At 39.2% G+C, this 25475-nt stretch overlaps 1 protein-coding gene across 6 annotated transcripts in view; it reads right to left on the bottom strand.

Annotated features, from left to right (window-relative positions):
- Positions 1–25475, bottom strand: part of NCOA2 (nuclear receptor coactivator 2) — a 170054-nt gene that overhangs the window by 66658 nt on the left and 77921 nt on the right. For all 6 annotated transcript variants that reach the window (XM_054984490.1, XM_054984488.1, XM_054984489.1 and 3 more), the window contains exons 3-4: positions 13849–13953; positions 13054–13226 (exon numbers count right to left, since the gene is read on the bottom strand). In XM_054984490.1, coding sequence (XP_054840465.1) covers positions 13054–13226; positions 13849–13934 — 259 coding nt within the window. In that variant the 5' untranslated portion in view covers positions 13935–13953. The remainder of the gene's footprint in view (positions 1–13053; positions 13227–13848; positions 13954–25475) is intronic.

The raw sequence follows: 25475 nt of genomic DNA on the forward strand, positions 1-25475 counted from the left end.
CCCAAATCAACCATGTAAATGGGAATGAGAAGAGGTTACTTACCCATTCCTCCAGTCATATGAGATCAAATAATACCAGCAATTAGCAGGACCCCAAGCAGAATGTGGTGTATAAAATTTTGGGGGCCTGGAGTCCTGAGGCCCTGGGGAGCTGGAGTTCTGCTACTTTTCAGCAGCATTACGTTCCAGGACTCTTGTTCCCTTCTCTCTTCCCTGCAACACTGGTAGTTAAAATCCATAGCTGAGATAGGGGTAAGTGGCATTCAGGGGCAAAGCATCTTGCAAAAGGGAAGCAGCAGAAGCAGGAAATTTTGAAATGATCCTGTCTGAAAAATGGGATGACACTCACTAGGCTAACGAATAGGGGTGTGCATAACGGAAAAAACAAGCTGAAAATAACACACAGAGCTCACTGGTTCGGCTAGTTAAAGCAGCTTCTGGAATACTGAACCAAATACAGGAAACTAAATTGTAACGAGTTCTTCCTGCCCAAAAGTTTGTGTGTTTTGTTTCAATTTGTACCTTCCAGCAGCAGGCAGGCACTGGGCTTGTCTTACAGGGCAGCAGCTTGTTTTCCTGAACAGCGCCAATCAGAACCCAAGGGGAGAAAGACCATATAAATTAAATCTGTTGGCGGGAAGGGGGAATGAGACCAATGCATGCGAGTGCATCTTCCCATCACGCGTGCCCTGTAGCTACCTGGGAAATGCCATTCTCTGCCTCCCTGCTGATTGGGTCCTTGGAAGGAGAGATCCCCCCCCCATATCAGCTTTGGAAACATTTGGGAGATTTCAATCATAAGGTGCAATTCGAAAGACTGGGAGTAAGCACTGCTGAATATCTGGGACTTATATCTATGTAGATCTGTTTAGGATTGCTTCCATAGTCTTTCAGATCTCTCTCTTTTTCTGAGGCAAATGGCAAATGCATACCTCTCCCCTTTCCAAAACAATCCTGCCTGTCCTTAGAGCAAAAGGAAAACTTATGGGGAAAACATAAGTGTGTGTGTGTGGGTGGGGATTCAGCCAATCATTGTGCCCGCCTGCACATGGGCAATGGAGAAGATTGGCAGCAAGAATGCCCTGTTTTGCAGCAAAACTCTGAGCATCAAATGGAAGGATTTGGATTCTCCTCTCATTGTGGGGATTATTTTTAATGTTGCTGCACTACACTGGTTGGAGCACTCTCTTACTTGGGAGCACGCCATTGCCACTACCTCACCTGCTGAAACTTGCATGTTATGGGTCTGTTGTTGTGTGTGTTTTTTATTGAGTTTGAGGAAAAACTCAGTTGATCAATGGTTTAGACTAGGAAAGGGACTAATGGTTGATGTGGGTTTTGGTTAAGTGTGAAAACAGCTGCCATAGAACCTCTTTTCCCCACCCCCACCCAAAAGAACAGCATGCGTTTGTGCATGTGTAGCTAAGTACCCAATGGGCTGAAACTCATGAAAATAAAAAAACCCAAATGTAACAGTTCCAAGTCAGCAGCAGCTGAGCTGGAACAAACTAGTAATGGAACAGAGTTATTCCAGAACCACCACCACTCTCCAAACCAAAACCGAAACTTTCTTGGTGCCGCAACCCCGCTAAGGAAAAGCAGTTTTTCAGTAAGAGACAGAGAGAGAGAGATCTGGTTGTTGCTTTCTGTTTTTCAAATATTCAATACCCATTTAAGCCTATGCATAGCTAGTAGTCGCTCTCACAGTATAGATAACGCACATCTCTGTGTGGAGGAAGTGAAGGAAAGGTGAGTAAAGGGAGCCTCTATTTAAGTTCTGTCCAGCATGTGGCTTAGGGCCAAAATATGCAATATGAAATCCATGTGTCAGGGCATACGCTCCTGATTAGACAAGGGCACGAATGAAAAACAACAGCGCACAAGCTGTTCGTTGTTCGTTGCCATCCACGAACAATGAACAGTAAACATGACCCTGTTCACAAACATGTTCATTGTTCGTTGTCCATGGCCCCTTAAATATCCCTTTAAACTATCAGCTGGCAGGTGGCAGGGGGAATTCCACCCTGTCGCCTGCCAGCTGATAGTTTAAAGGGCCCTTTCCTGCCACGTGCAAGGGGCATGGCCCTTTAAACACCCCACAAACTGACCTTCCCAATGTTCAATACCCACCAAATTTGCAGGGGAGATAGTCCTCACTGTCCTCCGAAGACCCCCGAAGTTTCAAAGAGATTGCACCCTGGGAAAGGCATGATCCATGTGCCCCCCCTTTGCTGTAATTTTCTCTTCACAGTGGCAAAAATGGAACTGCCTGTTGGAAGGCAGCTACTTTGAGGGGTCACAGACTGACCTTCCCAATGTCCAATACCCACCAAATTTGCAGGGGACACAGCCCTCACTGTCCTCCGAAGACCCCCCAAAGTTTCAGAGAGATTGCACCCCAGGAAAGGCATGATCCATGTGTCCCCCTCCTATTTGCTGTTGTTTTCTCTTCACAGTGGCAAAAATGGGACTCTCTGCTGGAAGTACATTGAAGGGTTAAAGCCAGAAGGAAACCCCGAAGTTCAGACAGAGTTCAGTCCCTGCCATTGCCAGGGGAATTGATTGAAAGGCCCCAGATTGTCTGGCTTGACAAACAGCTGACCAAGGCAATGAACGAGGCTCGCAATGACCACTTGTTCGTTTAGAATGGAGCCTCACGAACGGCTTGTTCGTGAACAGATGAACGGGCTGTTTATGGTTTTTTTCCGTTCGTAATGCTGTTCGTGCCCATGTCTACTCCTGATCAAACTCATGTTTATACATTCAAGAGGGGACTTGCCTTTAAAAGAATCTCCATTGGCTGCAAATAGGGCATAAAGGAGGGAGGAACTTCCTTCTTATGGCATTTTTGCCCAGAAGCTATTTGCTCCTTCCTTTGACACCACATGTCCCTCCCAGGGCACACAAAGTCACAGGAGGGGGCCAACAGGGCGGGAGGGACGTCCCTCCCTCATGTCCTGTTTGCAGCCAAACAGAGAAATGGGAAGCTTATTCGAAGATGAGTCCCCATTTGAATATATAAGCACTATCTGGGTCATAAACCTGTGCCCTGACCTGTGGATTTCATATCATGAATTTCGGCCTTTTTTGTGTGCTTTTGAAAAATGTGAGAAGCTACTGAACAACTTCATAATTTCTTTAAACCTGTTATATATTAGGACCAACTGAAGTGAAGACACTTGGAACAGTGGTAGGCTTCAACTAGCAAAACTATAATGAAGGATTAATTTGCGAGACTGTTCTGCCTGTGGTTAACCTGACCATTTATTTTAATAAGCCAAATGTAGGTCTGCCATGGACTCATATCACAGCTGGGCATGCCAGGAACTCAAGATACTTTCTAAAGATTTGCTACAGTTTGTAAACTTGGTGAAAGCTTCACAGAACTATTTCCTCTTGGGCAAAACAATCTGGATCAACAAATGAACACCATGAGAAACATGGCCATGGGAACCTGTCAAGTATCTATGAAAGGAAGAAGACTGTTAATGTAAACAAACACCTTAATAATGTGACACGCAAATAACTATTAGGTATACTGGACGTAACTGTAACTTTTTTATGGCACACCTATGAAAAAACCTAGTCTTGCATTTGAGTAAAAACTGTAAGAAGCTGAACAGCAGAAAGGATGATGGCATCAGAACGATTGTAAGTATTCTCTGAAGTATTATTGGGATCTGGAGCTAATAAATAACCTGGTGGCAGACCAAAAGCCTTCAGCAAAGGTTCCTTTATGCCTTAACAGAATATGAGTTTCCTAAAGAAAGGACTGAAATTGGCAAAAACACAAGCCAAAATGGACTCAGTGTGCAGATACCCCACTGAAGAGCAAGAAAAAAATACATTTTAGAAAGAAAATATGCCAAAGAAATCTATGGGAAAGCGGCAATAACAAAATCCAGAATGGACAGTGCAATTTTAGCATTGGACTGTAAGAAACCTCCTAACCTAGAAACAGCAGATGGATACATAACTGCAATCCAGTCTGCTCCCTTATCCCCAAAAAGTCTTCTCATGAGATCTGCAGTATAGACCATTACCAAAGTTTTTTTTTATTGTTATGCTCTTAGGCTAATTCCACCCTCTTGAGCCACACATAGGTCAAGAGTCATTTAATCCTCTCCTGCTCATTGTGAACAGCAACAAAAATCTCTCATTTTTATGTGCCCCAGATAATCCAGGATAGGTAAAGTATGCTCTTTAAATCCTTCCTCCACCCCATGAAAGCAGCAACAGAAGTCCAGAACAGAATCATGTTCCATGGCTAAGGGATTAGAGAAATCTTCTTCCCTGGGTTTGCTGTAACCATAGTTAGGTGTTACATCTGCTGTCACTAACTATAATTAACGCTAGCCAGATTTTCTTGGTTCACTGGAGTTTGAAACTGGTTTCAAGCTGGTTTGTAACTTTGGTTACAAGAGGATCTTGATAACATGAATGTAGATATAAAGTTACAATGTGAATAAAGAAAACCAGAGGAAGACAGATGCTGGGTGCAAAAGAGGCACTGGGACAGAAGCTTTGTCAAAGTAGCAACAAAAGGGGAAACATTATTTAATAATGAAAAAAAGAAAAGAAAAAAAGGGAAAACGTTTCCAAGGCCTTTATTGCTGCTCATATGAAATCAAGAACATTTTAATTACATATCAGTGCACATAAAACTGGTTCAGTTTGTTGGAGAAGCGAGTCTGCTAAGAGTCTAGTTGCTGAAAATACAGCTTCAAAATTAGCTTAGTCCACTTGTACTTTAGGGGGAGCTGTGGAGCATCCTCTAGTCTTTAGGGTTTATTAATTGTTACCTCTTGCAGTTCAACCTACCTCTTGTTTTTTTCTCTCGATGTGTATCAGTATGTGTTAGTGCTTGTGTTCTGAAGAACTCTATGTTGCATTAATGGCCTACAGCTAGTTATTGTCTTCTGCAAAAATCCTGTTGTAATTCATTGAAAGCAAATTCCATTATTTCCTGAACTCTACCAACACAGTTGGCAGAGCCAGTGCTGGAAGTATGGTAAGTCCTTTTTTGCTCTAATTGAAATAATTTAACAACAGACAAAATCAAAAGCTCTTTAAAATGTAAACAATGTGATGTCAATCCTGAATTCCAAGTCCAATTCCAACTAATGTTTAAAACAAGAAAATCAACCAAATATTTCACCAGAAAACCAAGCTATGAAGCTCTGTCAACATCTGGAAAGCATATGAAGTTTCATACTTGTTAAACTTTCTCTAGTAATAATTAATTTTTTTCCACCAGTGCCAGAAGAAAAACCTGAGATTTTACATTTAAACAGAAGTCAAACTCATACTGAATTAGTAACTCCTGATGCAAGGGAGCTGTGCAATCAATCTAATTGGAGAGCTAACCCTAAAACTACAGAAGATTCAAATCCCCTTTTAATGCTCATCTAAATGAAGACCGCCTTTTGGGGTTTGTGTGTGTGCATGCACTGACCAACTGCATTGCATCCCAGAAATGTACGTAATTTAGAACTACACAGAAAGTTAATCATCCTGTCAGGGAGAAAACACATGTATTTCAACAGCAGCTTTGAAATATCTTTATTACTAAGGGAAAGAAAAAAGAATGCATATATAATAATCCAACACTGGAATCTTAATATGGTTTCTTTAAAGCAACAATTATCCATTAAACAATTTCCATACTTTTTTAACATATGCACATTAAAGATTCAATTCAGTAGTGTATAATTAAAATAGACCTTAAGATCTCTAACTTCCATAAGAAACAAAGATTAGTAGCATAAGAACGTTTTGCATTACATTCTTAAGTCATACAAATGCTCCTGGAATCCTTAGTAGTGTCTTTAAATAGGAAAGGTTCACGTGTCTAGTTCCAAGAAAGACTAGTACTGCTAAGTCATACTGCTAAGGATTCTGTACATGCCAGCTCTTTTCTTTGGAAGTAAACATGCAAACACTGCTATATTACATTTTTAGATTAGACAGCACTCTAAATACTCAAAGAGTAAATAAATGAGGTCTCTCAAGCAAAAGAGTTGAAATATTAGTATAAATTAGAACTATGGATGTGGACTTCAGGAGTTGTTTACTATAATGTGGGGTGGCACAGAGGCTGAACAAGTCCCAGAAGAGAGGAGAAAGGTTGCTTAAGGAATGTACCATAAATGCATTGTTAATTGATCTAGGAGAGCCCAAGATTCATGACTACTTTTTTAAAAAATACATCCTCAGCTTCTTGCATTGCCAGTATGGTGAAATCTCTAAAGATCAGATAGGATCCCTGAAAAGGCATTACATTACACAAACACCACAGATTATCCCTAGATGTTATACCCATGAGGAAAAAGCAGAATGCCTCTAAGACAAAGTGCAGTAGGAGGAGGGTGAGTTGACTGAAAAGGCACCAAAGTGCTAGGAATTTACTGCATTAGACAATATCTTATTCCAACACAGAAGGCAACATTCTGAGAGTCAGTAGTGGTTAACCTGACAGATAAGGCTCTGGGAGACCCAGGTTTGAATACCTTCTCTGCTACAGAAGCTTTCAGGATGATCTTGGGCCAGACACACATGCTCAGCCTAGCCTACCTCACAGAATTGTTGTGAGGATAAAATGGAGAACACAATGTAAGCAGATTTGGTCTCTACTGGTGGGGAAAGGCAGGGCATATATGAAGTAAAGTAAAATAAAATAAAATAAAAATTCTTTCAGCAGATTCTGGTGATGGGGATTAATATGTTTATGTGTTACCCTTATTCTTTACTTCTATGATGTTCCCTCATTATTAAACCACAGAAATGGCACCAGAGGTTTTAAAATTCCAAATATAACTAAGTAGATTATTTACATTAGAAGGGGAAAGTCAGGTGAAGTTAGAGGCTGAAAGTTTCTGAGGTAAAATTCAACATATATAACTATCACTGAGATAAAATTCAGAACATGCACAGACTTCAGTTCTTATGCTCTTCACTGTTACTTAAGGCTTATGTTCGGAGGCTTTGGTTCCCTTGTTTTTCCCCAAGCACTTGACTATATTTTCTCTTTAGTATTCCCTTTCTCTTCTGGGGTTAGGAATGCTGGTACCCACTTTCTGGTACCCCAAGCCCCCTCTCTCCCCACACCAGTGCTTTCCATCAGTCATTAACTGAATCTGGAGGTCTCCATTGGCAGTCTTCAACTCAACCACACCAACCTGACTAGGGCTTTCTCCACTTTCCAGAGTTACCTCCCTGTTTGACTAGGTAGAGAAAACCTCCTCTCCTTAGAATATCCACCCCTTTCTTTGACCTGTTTGGGAGTGTACATCAACTTCCCAAATGTCCTTGACAACACACTGGATCTCTCTTGGCTAGGACTGAAAAAAGACCTTCTTTCAATGCCTGAATCAAAACATAACAAGCAAACACTGGATGTCACAGTTTCTCCTCCAAAACAGTAAACAAAGAAGTATCAGTGCTATTTTCCAAACTAGAACTATATGCTAAGGCTCATATCCCAAAATTAATGTCCATGGAAAGGAGGTTGCAGAAGGGATCTTTGCTAACCCCTTACAAGTTCCACCCTCTCAGAAGCAGTAAAAACATGAAGAATGTTTGGGTAGTATAAGATACAATGCAGATAGCTCAAAGGGATGGGAGAAATAATCAGCCCCCTTTGCTCTTGGACAAACACAAGGCTTGCGGTGGGTTTATCATAGTCATGACACTTCAAACTGCATCAAATGTAGAATGAAAAATTGACTGCTGTGAAAAGGGGCAGACAGACAACAGACAAGAGAAAACAAACAAGTTGGTTTCTTTCCAGTAGCATCTATAGCTGCTGGCACTTCCATCACTAAACAGCATCCTATCCTGGCAAGACAAAGGAAGCACACATGCGTAAGCATCACATATAAGGTGTTAAGGGGTTGTTTCAAGTAGAAATCCTTCCCTTCTTTGCCTGCTAGCCCATTTAGACACTATGTTGTAGCACAGTGGTTAAGTGGTTGGGTTGCAAATCAGCACTCTGCTGGTTCAAATCCCACTACTACCATGAGCACAGCAAGTGGCCTTGGGTAAGCCACTCCTCTCAACCCCAGCTCCCCAACTGTATCGTGGGGATAATAACACTGACTTTGTTCACCACTCTGAGTAGGCACTAATCTGTCCAGAATGGTGGTTTAGAAACACACTATTGTTGCTATTGTTATTGTTGTATTTAAAAACTGATTGGCAGATGTCTTAAACCTATATATGGATCTCTATTCCAAGGAGCACAGGTTATTCAAGTATTACAGCAAATACAACTAGTATCAGAATACACTTTAAAGTCTAGAATCCACAAGTGAGTGATGAATAGGCAAGGTTCTTTTCCAAAGCTGCACAAAAGTGCAAGAAGATAGAGGCCAGTTCCCTGCTAACCACAATGAGTTACACCTTCTAGAAAACTAGTCCCTTTTTCTGTAAAGATTTTTTTAAAAACCTTCTAGATTGGTGACCATTGTATCCATATGCATTAAGGTAAGAGCTATGAAAAGCCAATCAATTTAACCCAGTGTAGGAGAATTAACTCTCTTTACCATGCTATTTAAAACTGCAGGAAGATATACTTTCCAGCTCTTTGGACCAATATGACCAGGTATTAGAACACTTATTCTAATTATTAGAACACTGCGAAGTGCAGGGGTGCTGCCAAAAGGGCCCTGGAGAGCTTCTGCACTTCACAGCGGCCAATTTAGGCCCCAAACGGACCCGGTTTGGCCCAAATTGGCCCACTGCACAGGGTGGGAGCATGCACGGGAGCTGCATTCCTCCACTCTTCTCCTGCCAGCCAGGTAAGCAGGGCGGGAAATGGAGGATGAGGAGCGGGAGATCCCCCTCTCCCAGTGGGGGACTGGCAACCCCTAGTATGTCTCCAGTGTTTTCAGGTCTCAAATTTCTAAACCCAGAAGGATAAATATGTTTTTTCTAAGATTTCTGACCAATCTTTGACCTATAGTGCAAATTCATCTCCCATACAATTTACTCATGTCTCCCACTATTTACTTATACATTTATTAGATGACTTTTTACTAAAAAAAGGCTCACAATGGGACTCCCATAATTAAGGTTCTATCAACATTACTACTTAAAAAGCATCAGGTGAAATGGCTGTCTGTTAAAAAGTCACAGCTGACATATTCACCTGGCTCTTCTGAACAATGGTAGAATTCAAAGAGTGACCTGCAGTCTCTCCAGAACTCTCAGGTGGAATGGCTGCCTGTTCAGTATTATCCCTTTAAGCAAAAGATAGGACAAAAAAATTAGTTCCTGCTAGGAAAACCAATTCCTTTTGGTAGAATAGGTTCAGATAAGCACCTCCAGCAGCAGTATTTGGGAGACTCACACATTGTGAAAGTTGGGGGAATATCCCCTGTACCTGGGATTCAACAGTGCCCCCACTGAGAGTTTCTTGCAGTCTTGCTCTAGTTTTTTGTTTTGTTTTTAAATACTACCTCTCCCAGGCAACAAAGGTGCAGGGAATGGCTATCTGGCTGTAAAGCCAGCTGAAAAAGGAGGGGCTATTGTTATTCAGATTTGTCATCACTATATTAAAAGAACTTTACAAACAATTCAGGTTCCATAATTTATGGAAATTATCCTGTTATAGAAATTGGCAGCAGTATCAAAATGATCTTGAAGGAACTGATTTGGGACTATATGCTGCAATGTTAATATGGATGTATAATTCAGTTTGAATCCTATATACTAATTTTTCTGTACATTGCCCCAAATTTATACATGAATAGTGGCTCCATTACATACATATGTGTGTATGCGGATTTCTATTTGAAGCCATCTGCAAATGTATGTCCAAATTATAACAGACTCTGACATTATTAATTAACTGAGACATTTAAGATATTGACAATATGGATATTTTGGTCACATCAGATGTTACCACACTGCATACAAATATTCTATAATAACAAGTTCTTGAGCTTGAATTTCAGAACTGATGTCCTTTCATTGGCAGTGACTGTTTTATTAAAAAATCCTACTTTTTATCAATCAGAATATTTTTCAGCAATGTAAGGGGACACTGTGGGTTCTCTTGTGATTTCAGAAGTTATTATTTTCTGTGGGATAGTTCGATGACCTTCATGTATATAGAACTCTAATCCTTGATTAGATATTGGCATAATTATATTAAATTTCAAAGTTGGCATGGCAGCCAGGAGATGTTATATGAGTTGTACATTTTTACTAGTAAAAACAAGCATATTAATTTCATAATTGGATTGGAGTAATGACATATTGGCTCAAATAACCAGGAATTTTCTTCTATAGCAGATAGAAGGTATTCTAGAGAGCAACTGAGGGTTGCTATAATAACCCAACATAAGAAAAAAGAGAAGATCTAGTGAAAAACAAAGTACCAACTGGGTGAGTACCTGCCTTTAAAAATCTGTTTTTAAATACTTGCACGTTGGTTCAGGATAACCACAATGCCATAATAAATCAGACTGAAAATATTTCTGGTGACAATTCAATACAGGGTCTGCAACTCTTGACTAGATCAAGTCTGCCTCCAGGACATGTTTTCAATTGGCAATTATAAATATTGTTACTACACAACCAGAAAGAGTTTTAAGAATCCAGTCATTGGGGAATAACAGACAAATTGCAGGTAGACAAGTGGGTCTACCAGAAAATTTAAAAACCAACAACAGTATAATACCTTTTATAAGGATCAACTAAAATGTCAAAAAGCAGTGAGAAAGCTTTTGAGTTCCCTGTAATTCTTCTTCAGTCAAAAAAGAAGTGAGAGGAAGAGAAAAAACTGTTTCAAAGGATGATGCTAAACTCCAATAGTCTGCAGTTTGCAATAGTCTTAAAATGGCAGTACTATGCACATCTAAATAGATTAGACTATGTTAGGTGAAAAACAGATTTCAGATGACAACAAGTGCTACTGGTACAGAGAAACGAACAATGGTTGTTTGCACTTTGAAGCATAAAAGCCAGTGATTATTTAGATTTTAATAGTATTACTATTAATAACAACAACAACAATAATAACACCATAAATAAAAGGTGGTATTATTACAATGACTGCTGTTGTTTTTATTGCTGATTATTATTTGTATTATTTATTTACTTCATTTACGCCCTTTGTTTCGATCCAATGGGGACCTAAAGTGGTTTACATTGTTCTCTTGCCATCACTTTATTCTTATAACAGCCCTATGAGGTAGGTTTTGCAGAGAATATGTGACTGGCCCAAGGTCATCCAGTCAGATTGCATGGTAGAGTGGGAATTTGAATATGAGTATCTCAGAAAGAGTCCTGTGGTGTAGAGTGGTAAGCTGCAGTACTGCAGCCCAAGCTCTGCTCACGACCTGAGTTCGATCCCAGCGGAAGCCAGGTTCAGGTAGCTGGCTCAAGGTTGACTCAACCTTCTATCCTTCCGAGGTCAGTAAAATGAGTGCCCAGTTTCCTGGGGGTAAAGTGTAGATGACTGGGGATGGCAATGGCAAACCACCCCATAACAAAAAATCTGCCAAGAAAATGTCATAATGTGACGTCCCCACATGGGTCAGTAATGACTCAGTGCTTGCACAAGGGACTACCTTAATCTTTACCTATCCCAGACCAACACTCTAACCACTATATCACATTGACTACATATCTACTCCTTGAATCAATGGCTACTTCATACATCTTTGATTCAATGGCTATTTCATATACTTTTCTGTAGGCCACAGAAACACATGCGAGAGTAAGTCTTAAAGGTACCATAAAAACTCTTAATAAAGAACTCCAAACCTAGTGCTGTTCAAAATGCCAATTCTATAATACACAGAGATATTTTAGTAACCTTAATTTGTACAATGAATAACAAGAACTGGAAAAACAAACACATAGAGCCCTAAACTGTTGCACTGTAAAATCCAACAAGTGCACTAAACTTCTCTTTCTACAAATGCTTTAAAGTCTATGATAGCTGGAGGAGGACACTGAAGCTTCATTCTAATCAACTGAATATTCTGAGACTAACTATGTTCCTATCAATGGAGGAGGACACTGAAGCTTCATTCTAATCAGCTGAATATTCTGGGACTAACTATGTTCCTATCAATGGAGGAGGACACTGAAGCTTCATTCTAATCAACTGAATATTCTGAGACTAACTATGTTCCTATCAATGGAGGAGGACACTGAAGCTTCATTCTAATCAACTGAATATTCTGAGACTAACTATGTTCCTATCAATGGAGGAGGACACTGAAGCTTCATTCTAATCAGCTGAATATTCTGGGACTAACTATGTTCCTATCAATGGAGGAGGACACTGAAGCTTCATTCTAATCAACTGAATATTCTGAGACTAACTATGTTCCTATCAATGGAGGAGGACACTGAAGCTTCATTCTAATCAACTGAATATTCTGAGACTAACTATGTTCCTATCAATGGAGGAGGACACTGAAGCTTCATTCTAATCAGCTGAATATTCTGGGACTAACTATGTTCCTATCAATGGAGGAGGACACTGAAGCTTCATTCTAATCAACTGAATATTCTGAGACTAACTATGTTCCTATCAATGGAGGAGGACACTGAAGCTTCATTCTAATCAGCTGAATATTCTGGGACTAACTATGTTCCTATCAATGGAGGAGGACACTGAAGCTTCATTCTAATCAACTGAATATTCTGAGACTAACTATGTTCCTATCAATGGAGGAGGACACTGAAGCTTCATTCTAATCAACTGAATATTCTGAGACTAACTATGTTCCTATCAATGGAGGAGGACACTGAAGCTTCATTCTAATCAGCTGAATATTCTGGGACTAACTATGTTCCTATCAATGGAGGAGGACACTGAAGCTTCATTCTAATCAACTGAATATTCTGAGACTAACTATGTTCCTATCAATGGAGGAGGACACTGAAGCTTCATTCTAACCAACTGAATATTCTGAGACTAACTATGTTCCTATCAATAATTAAAAATCTGAGATAAGAAGATAACAGAAACTCTGGGAGGAAAAAATCCAGGGCAGACAAAAATATGAATGCACTGGAAAGCACTTTTCTTACCTTGTTCTTTTATTTGACGAATCTGCTTCACAGTTTCTTTCAAGATTGCACATTTGTCGGGTTTGAAGTTAAAGTTGTCAATATCATTAAAATTAGCAAAAATCAGCTCTGCCAGCTCTTCTATGTATTTATTCTCTTGTTCACGATTACGTTTTTCAGTGCTTCTTTTAGGACTGGAAAACATTTAAAATTAAGACTTAAACTGCCAAATCTAAGCAGAAAATAGAATATTTAACCTTTATTTTGTTGTTATTATTTAACCAAAGTAGCAAAATGTAGAACAGCCCAGTTTACTCCAAATCTTAAAATGCTGAAAGAAAGAAAAACTATATGTTTATACTTCTCAATGGATACCTCAACACAGGGATTGGATTTATAGACGCCAGCATTGATGTTAATTCCAGGGTTAAAGAGAAGTGTGCACACATGAGCCTGACAGCACGTACACACAAAATTATCTCAGAAAACTATTACATTCTTTGCCCTACTTCTATGAATTAGTTTTGAGCTATGCTTTAATATTTCTCTGTATCCAGGGCATAACACTGTAACTTGGGAACATAATTTAAACCACAATAATTTTTTGCAAATTAAAAGCATTTTCAAAATTAATATTGTGAGTGTATAATATTATTTTGGGGAGCATATATTCTGCAAGCTTTTTAAAAAACTGCAACTGATTCTTAGATATTATTCTTGTCCAGATATATGATTTTTAAGATTCCCTCCCACATACACACAAATTCTTATATAATGCTTTCGGTTATCAAGTTTCGGCATAACTTTCTAACCAACCTGGGTCCAAGTTGATCAGGACATTCCTTGCGTTTTCTGGACTCTGCCCTCGCCGGGTCAGAGGAGTTTTCACCAATCCCACTCATCTTAAACTCATATCAGCAACTGAAAAAGAGGAAGGGATAATGCATAGCTTCAGAATAAATGCTTCTTTTTTGCCCCATGAGTGTTTTAACAATTTTACATTAGTCTTTTTGTCTTATCTTTTCAATAACCCCACTATCTTATAAGATGGCTGCCAGTTGTTTAAGATGTAGGCTGAGCTTGCTTTTCCTTCATGTTGCAGCTACTGAAACCTGGCTTGGATTCTTCTAGCCTTGATGGACCACTTCAGTCAACGGCAGTCCAGTCCGCACCAGGATGATTAGTGTACCTTTCCCTCCTATTTACATGGTATTTTGTGAATTTAAATTGTATAACTCACTTGGGTCCTCCCGGGGGAGAAAAGTGGGATAAGAAATACCTTAAGATTTGGTACATATTTTTCCTTGCATCACAATTAAATGTGTTAATGTGTTTCATGAGAATAATTTTTATCCCTTTCTTTCTGTGTTCTAGTAAAATAAGGAGGTTATATATCAAGTAGGAGGTTCATTAGAAAGGGTTTTAAAAAACCTTCATGATCAAGTTCTGGACTGTCACTACTAGAACATGACTACCAAAAGCAGAAGTGAGGAAACATTCAGTGCTGCCTTTTCCTGCTTAGCTGAAGTTGCCATTTCTCTGGTTTTCTATGGAGTAGAGATTATATGAGTTTTTGCCCTACTTACTCCCCATATATACGGATCTGGGAAAACTTGAGAAGGGTACCTCAAGTACAAGTTAAGCCTTTGAGAGAGCAATCTTGTACGGGTCCATTTAGCATCCTGCTCATGTCTATTCAGTAAAGCTTATTCTCAGAAAAGTCTTCTTAGAATTAAACTGTTAGTATCTCTTTTATATTCACTAGTCCCTAGTCCCTAGCATTTTCTACCACCACCCCATCTTCCAAAAAATACAACAGAAGCAGAACTGAGACACATTACCATTTGTACATAGGAGTGATTACAAATAATAACCATGTGTTTATATACCGCTCTTCTGGACAGATTAGTGCCACACTCAAAGCGGTTTAAAAAGTCAGTGTTATTATTATCCCCACAATACAGCTGGGGAGCTGGGGCTGAATGGAATGGCTTACCCAAGGCCACCTGCAAAGTTCATGGCAGTAGTGGGAGTCGAACCAGCAGAGTGCTGGCTCAGAGTCCAGCCACTTAACCACTATGTTACAGCAGCTCAATTAATATAAAATATTAAAACAGTTGTATTTTGGAAAACAGCCAAATCACAATAATTTATACTAAAATTAAATAATTTATACTTTCTTCACAGATTTACACATGCTGTAGGTTTCTATGAAAGTTTCCCAGGACTACTAGAGTCACAGATTACAAGAGATAAAACTGTAAATATCCATAAATAGAAGCTACAGATCCAACAACTATAGAAAATCCTCTTGACAAGAAGCAAATTCTTAAGTAGCGAGAACAGAAGTCTTCAAGTCACGGAGGGGTCAATTAAACAGAGCAACTGAAGGTGACCAGAGAAGTCAAAACTAAGGGTTTCATAGGAGAACATGTGCTTGTTTCAGAAGCTTTATAACACTACAGAGAATTGATGTACGCAACCCAAAAAAGCAATCTGAAAACTATGGCAGAGGCTCTTCAATCTGAAAAGGATAACATTACATGACCCAAAATATTAACTCCCAAAGGACTAGCTGCGTTAGTTCACTGCAGCAAAAATAAACAGGAGTATTGTGGGCGACTAACTAATTGTAGTAGACTAGAATTTTAATTTTAGTAGACTAGAGCCCACTAGGGTATCTAACAGTGAAATCCTAAACAAAGTTACTTAAGTGGGCTTGGACTGGAGTAACTCTGCTTAGGATTTCACTGAAATTGCTGTTTGTTAAGATGCCATAAGACCTCTTTATTAAGATCCAAAGTATCTGTGCTCTTACAAGACTACAGAGAACACGGCAGCAAACATGAACTTCAAGAACAAATCACATAGGCTAACTATTTTACAAAATGCTAGATGAACTTCTGAAAGATCAGGAGGTGCTGCACCAGACAAGTATACAGCTGAAATTAAAGAAAAAGTAAGTAACAGTAGAAAAGTAGTTGAATAGTAATAAGTAAAATATTTAAAGTTCAGTATTATGCACAATCTGAGGTGACAGATCATTTAGTCTTTATAAAGACCCTGCTTGTGATATATGTGCAGCTTCTTGAAGACGTCCAGCAAATCAGACTCTGCCTTTAATTATGATTTCATTATTGATTCACTGTGTTTTTAACTGCACAATTTTAAAAAAGGATTTTGATTATTTTTACTGTGTTACTTTATGGGCCTTGTCATGTTGAAAAGTGCATTAAATATAAAATAAAATCTCTCTGTATGTTTTTATCCTGCCCTACCAATAAGGAACTACAAATATTTTTTGTGCTTCATTTCTGACACATTTTTGTATCTACAGTAAATATCTCCATTTAGCCCTAGGTCGATAGCAAGTAAACAGGACAGACCTATCAGACTCTGACATTTTATCCTCACAACAACCACACTGTGAGATAGGTTAGGCTTAGAAATTGCGATTGGCTCAAGAATTTAGTAAGCTTCCATGGCAAAGGAGGAATTTGAATCTATGTCTTCCAGATCCTAGTCTGACACTTTAACCCAGTGGTTCCCAACCCTTTTCTGACCTCCGCCCCCTTGATTCCATAAACTCATCCCCAGTGCCCTCTACTCTGCCATATAAAAAGCACAACCCGCTAAGGAAGATAATAACAATAAAATTCAAAACAGTAAGAATTAATTGCACATTTATTCAAAATCCAATTAAAACATTTTAGTTTAATTAATTCAACAAAATTGATGGAACAGTTGATGACAGTTTCTCAAAACGTGGTCTACTGGTTTGACTAGAGCTCTGGTGGCTTACTAAAAATTCTGATAGTTGCCACCAGATTTTTGCATCGTGCAGAGGCAGAAACTCAAAGCAAGGAAGGTTTTTCATTCTAGGCTCTAGCCTGGTCATTAATAAATAAGCAAACAATACTCTCAGAATGGCCGACCTCCACAGCCCCCCTGCCTCTTAGTGCCCCTAGGTAATCCCACTGCCTCCCAGGTGGTATTGCCTACTTTGGGAATCACTATTTTAACCACTACATAATACTGACTCTATGAAGTGCTAATGGGAGGCATACAATTTTTTGTGTATCATTCCAGCCCCACCCCACCCCCACCCCCTGCAGTCCCTTTGGACCCATATTGACAACCAGCTGCACAGGTTAAGAAGATGCAATGAGGAAAGAGAAATTGCTCCCCTTCTCTTCAGCAGAGGTTGAAGGATATTGTGCTAGGAAAGTAATTGTGGGAGAAATCAGAATTTTCATTCAATTTTACATTCAAGATATATTCCAGCATAACAGTTATAGATTTTTAACACAGGACAGTCAGAAAATGCAATATACATGTCCATGTTTGACCACTAATATCATTAACATGTCATAGTGTTCCAGATTTGTATGAAATTAGCATTTCAGTAAACAGGTACAAACCTTAATGACAGAGACTCTATTACCAACTATAATCCCAACCCTCATCCTTCATTACTGCATTACTGAAACCTCTTTTCATTTTAAAGCGCTCTGTGTGTGTGTGTGTGTGCGTGTGCATGTGTGTGTGTGTGTGTGTGTGTGTGTGTGTGTGTGTGTGTGTGTGTGTGAGAGAGAGAGAGAGAGAGAGAGAGAGAGAGACTGTGTACTTAATTATTCTCTTACGGTAAATTCTCACGGTGACCTTGGGGAAGTAACTCGCTGCCTAAACTACCTCACATGATTGTTGTAATACTGAACATTTTTCTAAACTCCAGAGGAGGGGGGGGGGAGAGAATTAAAAAAAACAAGCCATTGTGCATTACAAGACAAACTGCTGCCCCTGTAAGAATCTAATAAAAAGGTGTCAAAGGCAGGTCATCTACCAGATTATGGAACCTGTGGTAACACTGTAACATTGACAACTTTTCTTCACACAAGATATTTTGTTTCAATTTCTACACCAACAGCATCATCTCCTAAGGATTCTAAACAGAATATTCAGCCTGTCCAACAAAAGAAGTACATAAAAGTTAACTGAAAAATGAGACAATCTATACGTAAAGATAGCAATGGAATGCATAAAGTAAGTTTATTTGTGATTTAAAATATTTATTTTTCCAATAAAAATGTTATTTTTTCAATGTATATAAAAAGGGTTACAAAATGCAAGTGACAAATTCCTCAGAGAAACAGCTATTTTGACCTTATTACACTGAGTACGGCAAGCAGCATTTAGCTGGAAGGCCTCCTCTTCTGCTTCTTGCTGTTCCGCTCTATTCCCAAAAAACTCTATTTAAAGGTTTTAAATTGACAATTACAGTTCATTTTCTTTAGGACTAGCGAGCATCCCTAACTTAAAATGTTCCTGTAAAAAATACTAGACAATAAGTTCCCCACTACAATTTAAAACAACACATTTTGGGATCATTTAAAAAGAAGAATTATACACCCTGGATTTACTTCAGAGATGTAAGTAGCAGAGAGTTCAGTGGAACTCCCTGCAGCCCATTCTATGGCAATCCACACATTCCTTCTCTTGTTCAGTTTGAGCTGGTATGGTGTATCAGTTAGGGCTGCGATCCTATGCATATTTTTACTTCAGTGAGATTGGATTCCAAGTTAAAAAAAGGCATAGGATTGTGCTTTGCACGACATGAGAAATCCCCAGTTCAAAATCTCACCTCAGCCATGAATACTAGATAGGTTTGAGGAAGCCTGTCCTCTGTCTCAGTTCTCATCTGCAGTACAAGGATAATGTACCTTTTTATCTGTTTTTAACTTGCAGTCTCTACTTGCTTTTTCTATTGTGTATACTGTAAATGAATGGAATATACTGGGTACACTGCAAATATATGGAATATAGGATCCCCAAGGCAGCAAACATTAAAACATTTGAACATTAAAACAACATTTTAAAAGATGTATAAAATAATTCAATAAAACTTATAAATACATAACACCAACCTAGAGAGGAGGACCAGTAACAGATATTGGGAATATGCCAACCAAAACAAAAGGTACATTATCTTCACCTGCTGGCAGAAGACAGTGACAGAGGGATGGACAAATCTCCCTAGGGAGGGAGTTCCAAAGTTTTGGCTCCATTGCCAAAAAGGCCCTTTCTTGGATTGCCACCAATCTAGCCTCAGATGTCAGCGGGACCCAAAGCAGGGCTTCTGAAGATGACTGGGATGGACAGGTTGGTTCATATGGGAGTAGGAGATCTATGCTTGCCCCAAGTATTTTAAATTTTTTAAGAGTTCAAAGTGCTTCATGCATTATTTCAGTAATCCATATTATACAATTGTACAATGTCTGTATTATAATGAATTTTAGAATAGCACTGGGTATTTAGGGAAACACAAATAGTAGAAAGACATAAAAGATACATCAGCAATTGAGGAAAGTATTTCACCAGCACTTAACAGATCACTGCACTTCTCCCATCTAATCCAGCAGTAAGTCTTTACTTTTGTAAACATGTAAAACATGTAAAAATGCCTCTTCAACATGTAAAAATGAGAGCCTTAACACATGATTCACAAAAGCTCCCCCAAAACTGTATGAGTAAATTCTCAGTAATTCTAGTTATTGAGAACCATCTAGTTTCTACTAGAAGCTGGCAAAAGGGACTGAACTACAAAACTGTTTCCATTTTTTGTCATCAGTAACAAAACAATAGTTTCTGCTTTCATTGTGATAGTATACTTTTATTCACATTCTCTAGAAACATGCACTGTTAGAAGATTATAAGACAGACCTGAGAATGTACAATCAATTATAAATCATAGAAAATCTTGATTTTTTTTAAAAAAAGTGGATAAACATATAATGAAGGAAAAAGGGGCTCACAACTAATGCATCTACAGAGGCCAAGGTCCTACTCTAATGCTTCCCATGTCCTATAACAGCCTCTGAATATGAGGCAGACAGTGCTGTAATTCCTCAAGAAGAGCAGGATAGTAAAACTCGAGAGAAGCTGGCTTGTCTTTTAGAAAGAGTGGGCTCAAGCGTTCTTGCTCAGAGAAGCATCAAGTAGAAGCTCACTTGTATGACTTGGGGAACAGCAGAATCCCCCTGAACTCAAGGTGCCAAAAGGGTGTGGCAGAGTGACCTTGTACTATAAATCAGAGGACTTGCCCCAAGATATAAGAGAGGGGTCTATGGCTCAGTGGTAGAGCATCTGTTTGGCATGCAGAATGCCCAAATACAATCCTTGAAATCTCCATTTAAAAGGAACAGGTAATGCGAAAGACCCATACCTGAGACCCTGGAGAGCACTCCCAGTCTGATTCTGTCCTTAATGGATTGATAGTCTGATACAGTATAAAGGCAATTTCATATATACGCCATATATACGTTTGAGAATTTGCATCTTATTTTACACCCTCTCCCAAACAATACCTCTCAAACTGCAAACAAGATTAGTCTGATAAACTTCCCAAATCTGTGAAACAAGATACTGGTATGCAGCCTGATAGAACAGTAAATTATCAGTGTATCTAGCAGTCCATTACTAAAAAGGAAAAGGAAGATCACATAAAGTCTTTTTAAGAGATCTCATAGAGTTACATATTTAAGTATTTAGGCCATTTTTCTATCCAACTTTGCAGCTACAAAACGAATACTGTTGAAATGATCATGACTCTATTTTTAGTACTATAAATAAATAAATAGTGTGACTTCTGCAACAATGCTATAGAAGTTCCTTGATTCTAATTTTACACTTCTTCAAAGCTTCTGAAAATATGTGTATAGGACGTCTTTAAGTAGCTTCTGCAGTTCCATTAATTTAGGAGACTATGCAAGTTTCTTTTCAAGTTAATGACAAAAATAGAAATAATCAGTCTGTTGGCCTGTGCTTATGATAGGGCAGGGGATGTACGTATGACTAACAGCACACTTTGTCAGAGCTCTAACCACATGCCTGTACTCTCAAACGCTGAGCTGATTAAATGGATTGAGTGGGGAGTTGGACAGCAGCATACTTCAGAATGAGGAACTGGATGTAAGGTACAACATATTAAAGCATTTACACAGAGAATTCACAGAGTGTATACTCATACTTGGTAATGTATTGGTCACAACAGTTGAACAGTGTAATTTCAGTATAGTTGTGATCCTGGACATGAATCTTTTTAACAATCACCATGAGAGTTAATGAGCAAGAATTGTTACAGCATATGTGGTATTCCAACTGTGTAGAAAGCAAGCACCTCTTTATCTGATCACTAGTATTATTGCAGGCATGTTATCTGGACAGAACCTGACAACATGAAGAATACATGGCCACTACTGAAAATACCAAGAAACAAACAACAACAAAAAGTGGTGCAGTGGAAAAAGTAGTTTCATTCCAATATACTAGGGGCAGTATATTGGAATATAATTACTTTTTACAGTTTCTGTTTGCTTCTTGCTCTGTACTTGGCACGGCCCTTTTCTCCAGTACTGCTGAAAATAGACATTTGGTGTCATATTCTTTCTGTTAACATCTAGTAATGGACAATATATGACAAGATTTTATCATGTTGAAATTTTTTTTGTCCTGGCATATAGCACCCAATAAATGGAGTGGAAGTTCTTGCCACAGCATCATCATATAATGGTTTTATTTTGCTGGACACTACCAGACAAGGAGGAGGCATGGAGCAACTCCTTCTGGCGGCAGCCATGCATTCTCTGAAAGTTCTACTCTCATCAACACTGTTTTACACAGCTGTAAGATCTAACATCAATGGAATTAAAAAACAAAAAATAATAAAAGCCAAAACAAACTATTATGTTAAAATTAAGCTAAGAGCTAAGCTAAGAAGAAGATCTCCAATGGCAACATAAGCTAAAAAGTAACAGAAAATAAATATAACAGAAAATTTCATTTGATGCATTGTTTTATTTGAGCTGTAATGCTGCCAATATAAGCATAAAATCTAGTACCAAAATTTCTAGTATTTCCCTCCACATCCCAGGATGATTATTTAATGTTTTTAAATAAAACAGTCAATCAATTTCCAGAAAACTTTAATATTTTTACAACATCTGTATTCAAAACCTCCACTCTACACAATCATCACTATTCAGTGCATGAAATAAAGGCTCTTTACTAGTAGCTCATGTCTACAAACACATTTGTAAGTACACACGATGTTACCCACATTGAGAGTAAAAGTTTAATGCAAAGTCACAGAACACGGGTTAAGAGGTTAAAGTGACTTTGAAAATATGCAGATTTAAACACAAAAGTGTGTTGTCACTATTGGTTAATTAATGCTATACATTTAATATTTGTTGCTGTAGAAGTGGTAAAGTAAAAGGGATATACAGATCAGGGTTATGAAAGAATGCTACCTAGTTACGTAAGATCTACTGCATTTAAGCCAAATATGGTGTGCTGGTGACCAAGGGATCTGATGTGGCTCCCAAATAAATTTATATAACGTGCATGTTATATACAAATGTATCTATGTTGCCAGGTCCAGGTTGGAAAATTCCTGGAGATTTGGGGGGTGGAGCCTAGAGAGAGTGGGGTTGGGGGAGGGGAGGGACCTCAGCAGGGTATAATTCCATAGAGTTCACCTTTCATAGCAGCCATTTTCTCCAGGGGAACTGATCTCTTTGGCCTGGAGATCAGTTGTAGCTCCAGGAGATCTCCAGCTACCACCTGGAGGTTGGCAACCCTAGTACTGAGTGCTGTGCTTGAGAACATATGTTCCATAAATATTGTAAGCCTTAGCATGAGTGGAGAGTGGACACAAACACATACACAGTTTTGGCACTAAATCCATTGTTTAAAGAACTGAGTGTGTGGATGTGAGGGCGATCTGGCTGCGACATCTGTCACCCCATTGATCACCAGGGTTGATTCAGCTGATCTGGCTGGCTAGGTGGGTGTCCCCTCCCTCCCTCACCGCTCCATGTGCATCCCTCCCGAAGCTGCGTGTTCGGTGGAAGAAGACAACCATCCCAGATAGGAGTGTACCCTTCTTCGATCAAGGGTATACGATTGCTGTGCTCCCCTGCTAGAACCTCCAAACAAGCTCAAGGTCTATTTGTAGGAAAGAACTGAGTGGTGGCCAGGGATGCCATGTCCCCTGCCGTGGCGGGTAATCTGTCCCTGCTGCTGCTGCTCATCTGGCTGAGGGGAGGTGCATGGGAATAGGAGAGGCAGGCTGGGAAGAAAACACATGCACCCTTATGGCCCTCTGCAATAACATTCTTGGCAAGCCATCTCCTCTGGGTCTTTAAAATCAGTCCCTATATGTTTTGGGCTGATATTTTTTAAAATCAGCTCTGGCGCAAACTGCCACTTCCAGGCCATGCCAAGAATCGCGGGGAGATGAAGGCACACATGCGTGCACACAGATAAAGTGCCTACGGTTTTCTGCGCTGCCCCCCCCCATCCCTGTTTAAAGATGGGAGACCTCACAACCCTGGCAGCAGCCCAAGAATATAGAAGTTGGTGATCCCTGATCTAGGCAAATCCACAGATAGAACTAAGACGTGACACTGAAGGGGAGATACTACCAAAACCAGAAGCCCTGTCTCTTCCCTAAATGATCAAGTAAATTTAGTGCCAAGCCTCCTGCTGTGCCTGAACAAGCAATGGACACAAGCAGGTTCTCCCAGCTCTTGTGTCGTAACTTATATGCAAATCCCTCCTTGAAGTACTAAAACGCATTGGACATAAAGCTTAAATCAAGGGGAGATGGCTGGAATAAAGAGTGGGCAGAGTACTCTGTGCCATGGACAAATCTACACCTAAGGCCAGGGCTTTTTTTCAGGGGGAAGGCGGGGGAACGGAGTTCCGGCACCTCTTGAAAATACTCAGCAATAGTGCTTGAAAATAATATGATTTCAAAGAATCCCATGTGTTTCTTCCTCATTTTCCTCTTGGGAGTTCCGCCACCTCTTTTCCCAGAAAAAAAACCCTGCCTAAGGCCACAGAAGAAAAATGTGCTTCACTCTCACTACACGGCCCTTCCTCAGCCACCATCAATTTAATTTCATTGTGCCATGCATTTTCAAACCAGGACTTTCTACTGCTGGCTGCCACTGGAGCAGGGAAGCTATTTAGGTAAGTTTGCCTAAGAGGTTGGTGAAACATGACATTTTTACTGTATTTTGTTAGTTTTTATTGTACTTTAACTGGATTTTACTGTCTTTTATTGCCTTTTTGTTAATTTTATTGTACTTGTTATCTTGTAAGATGCCTTGTTGGGACTTCTTTGTTGAAAGGCAGTGTACGAATGCTAACAAGAGGGCTGCTGGTTTCTGCCAAACTCATCTACTTCATGGGGGGAAAGACTGCTCTGTTAAGAAGAGGTGCAAAACAAAATTTCCACACCCAGAAACTACCTTTAATCCCCACCTGCATCATGGCTCTATTTTTATTATATGTTATTTTCACTATGTTCTTGTAGAAATATCTTGTTCTACCCTTCTTATTCTCCTGTCCAAAATATGGTCCGGGATGGAGTGACCCAACAGCTGAAGACTAACTCCGTAACAAAATGCAAAAGACTGGTAAGTGAGGGGTTTATCTCACTTTACTGTTTCTCTCATACTGATTTTTATTATAAACAGCCTTAAAGTGGTGTATTACAAAAGGGAATACGCCTTCCACTGCCTGACTGAAAGCCAATAATGCTCATTAATTTTTAAGCTAAAACACAGATGCTACTGGGAAGACAATGTAATAAACACATTAGGCTGCAAATGGGCAGCAGGAGCTCTTTACCACATATTGTAACTTATCCAGATACGTTGCTAAGATTCATGATAAGGATTGCTGATACTTAAAAGCACATGCCTTAGCATCTCTGTCTGTATAGTAAAAGACTTCCTTTTAAATACGGAGACCTTCAGCTCTGCCAATCTAAGTATCATTTTGCTGCTTTATGCTATAACTACAAGCAGGGGGGGAAATTAGCTAGTCTGACATCAACAGCACAAAATGGCTTCTAGTTTCTGTATTTCTATAGGCTAACGTTCTTAATATAGCTAGTCACTGAGCTGCTTACATATTAGAATACGTCAGCCACCTCTAATAAGCCCTTCTAATAAGCCCCAGAATAGCAAGAGAAGGTTTCAACAAGGCAAGAGAAAAGGAAGTTGCATTCTTTGAGTAACATGGAGGCATTTTGATTTTGCCATTTGTTCTGCAACTGATGGAAGATGTTTTTTAACTTAAACATCACAATTAAAGTAACTAGCATAACGTTGTTAAAATGATCAGGGGAAATGACAAAGGCACAATCACCCACGAGTGACAGAATTTCATGAAAACCTTTCCCCATTTCAGGTTCCCATTACTCAAAATTACAATAACTATAGCCCAATGAAAGAAGGTTATTGGCTGCGAGGCAAAGAATACTATACATTAAACACAAGTGGTACTTATACCTAGGGAAGTAACTAAGTATTTTCAGGCAACTGAATGCTATTCCCAATATTTTCTACTTTGGATTTACAACTAGCTCTCTC

Source organism: Eublepharis macularius, chromosome 7 (genome assembly GCF_028583425.1).
Source record: "Eublepharis macularius isolate TG4126 chromosome 7, MPM_Emac_v1.0, whole genome shotgun sequence".
NCBI lineage: Eukaryota > Metazoa > Chordata > Lepidosauria > Squamata > Eublepharidae > Eublepharis > Eublepharis macularius.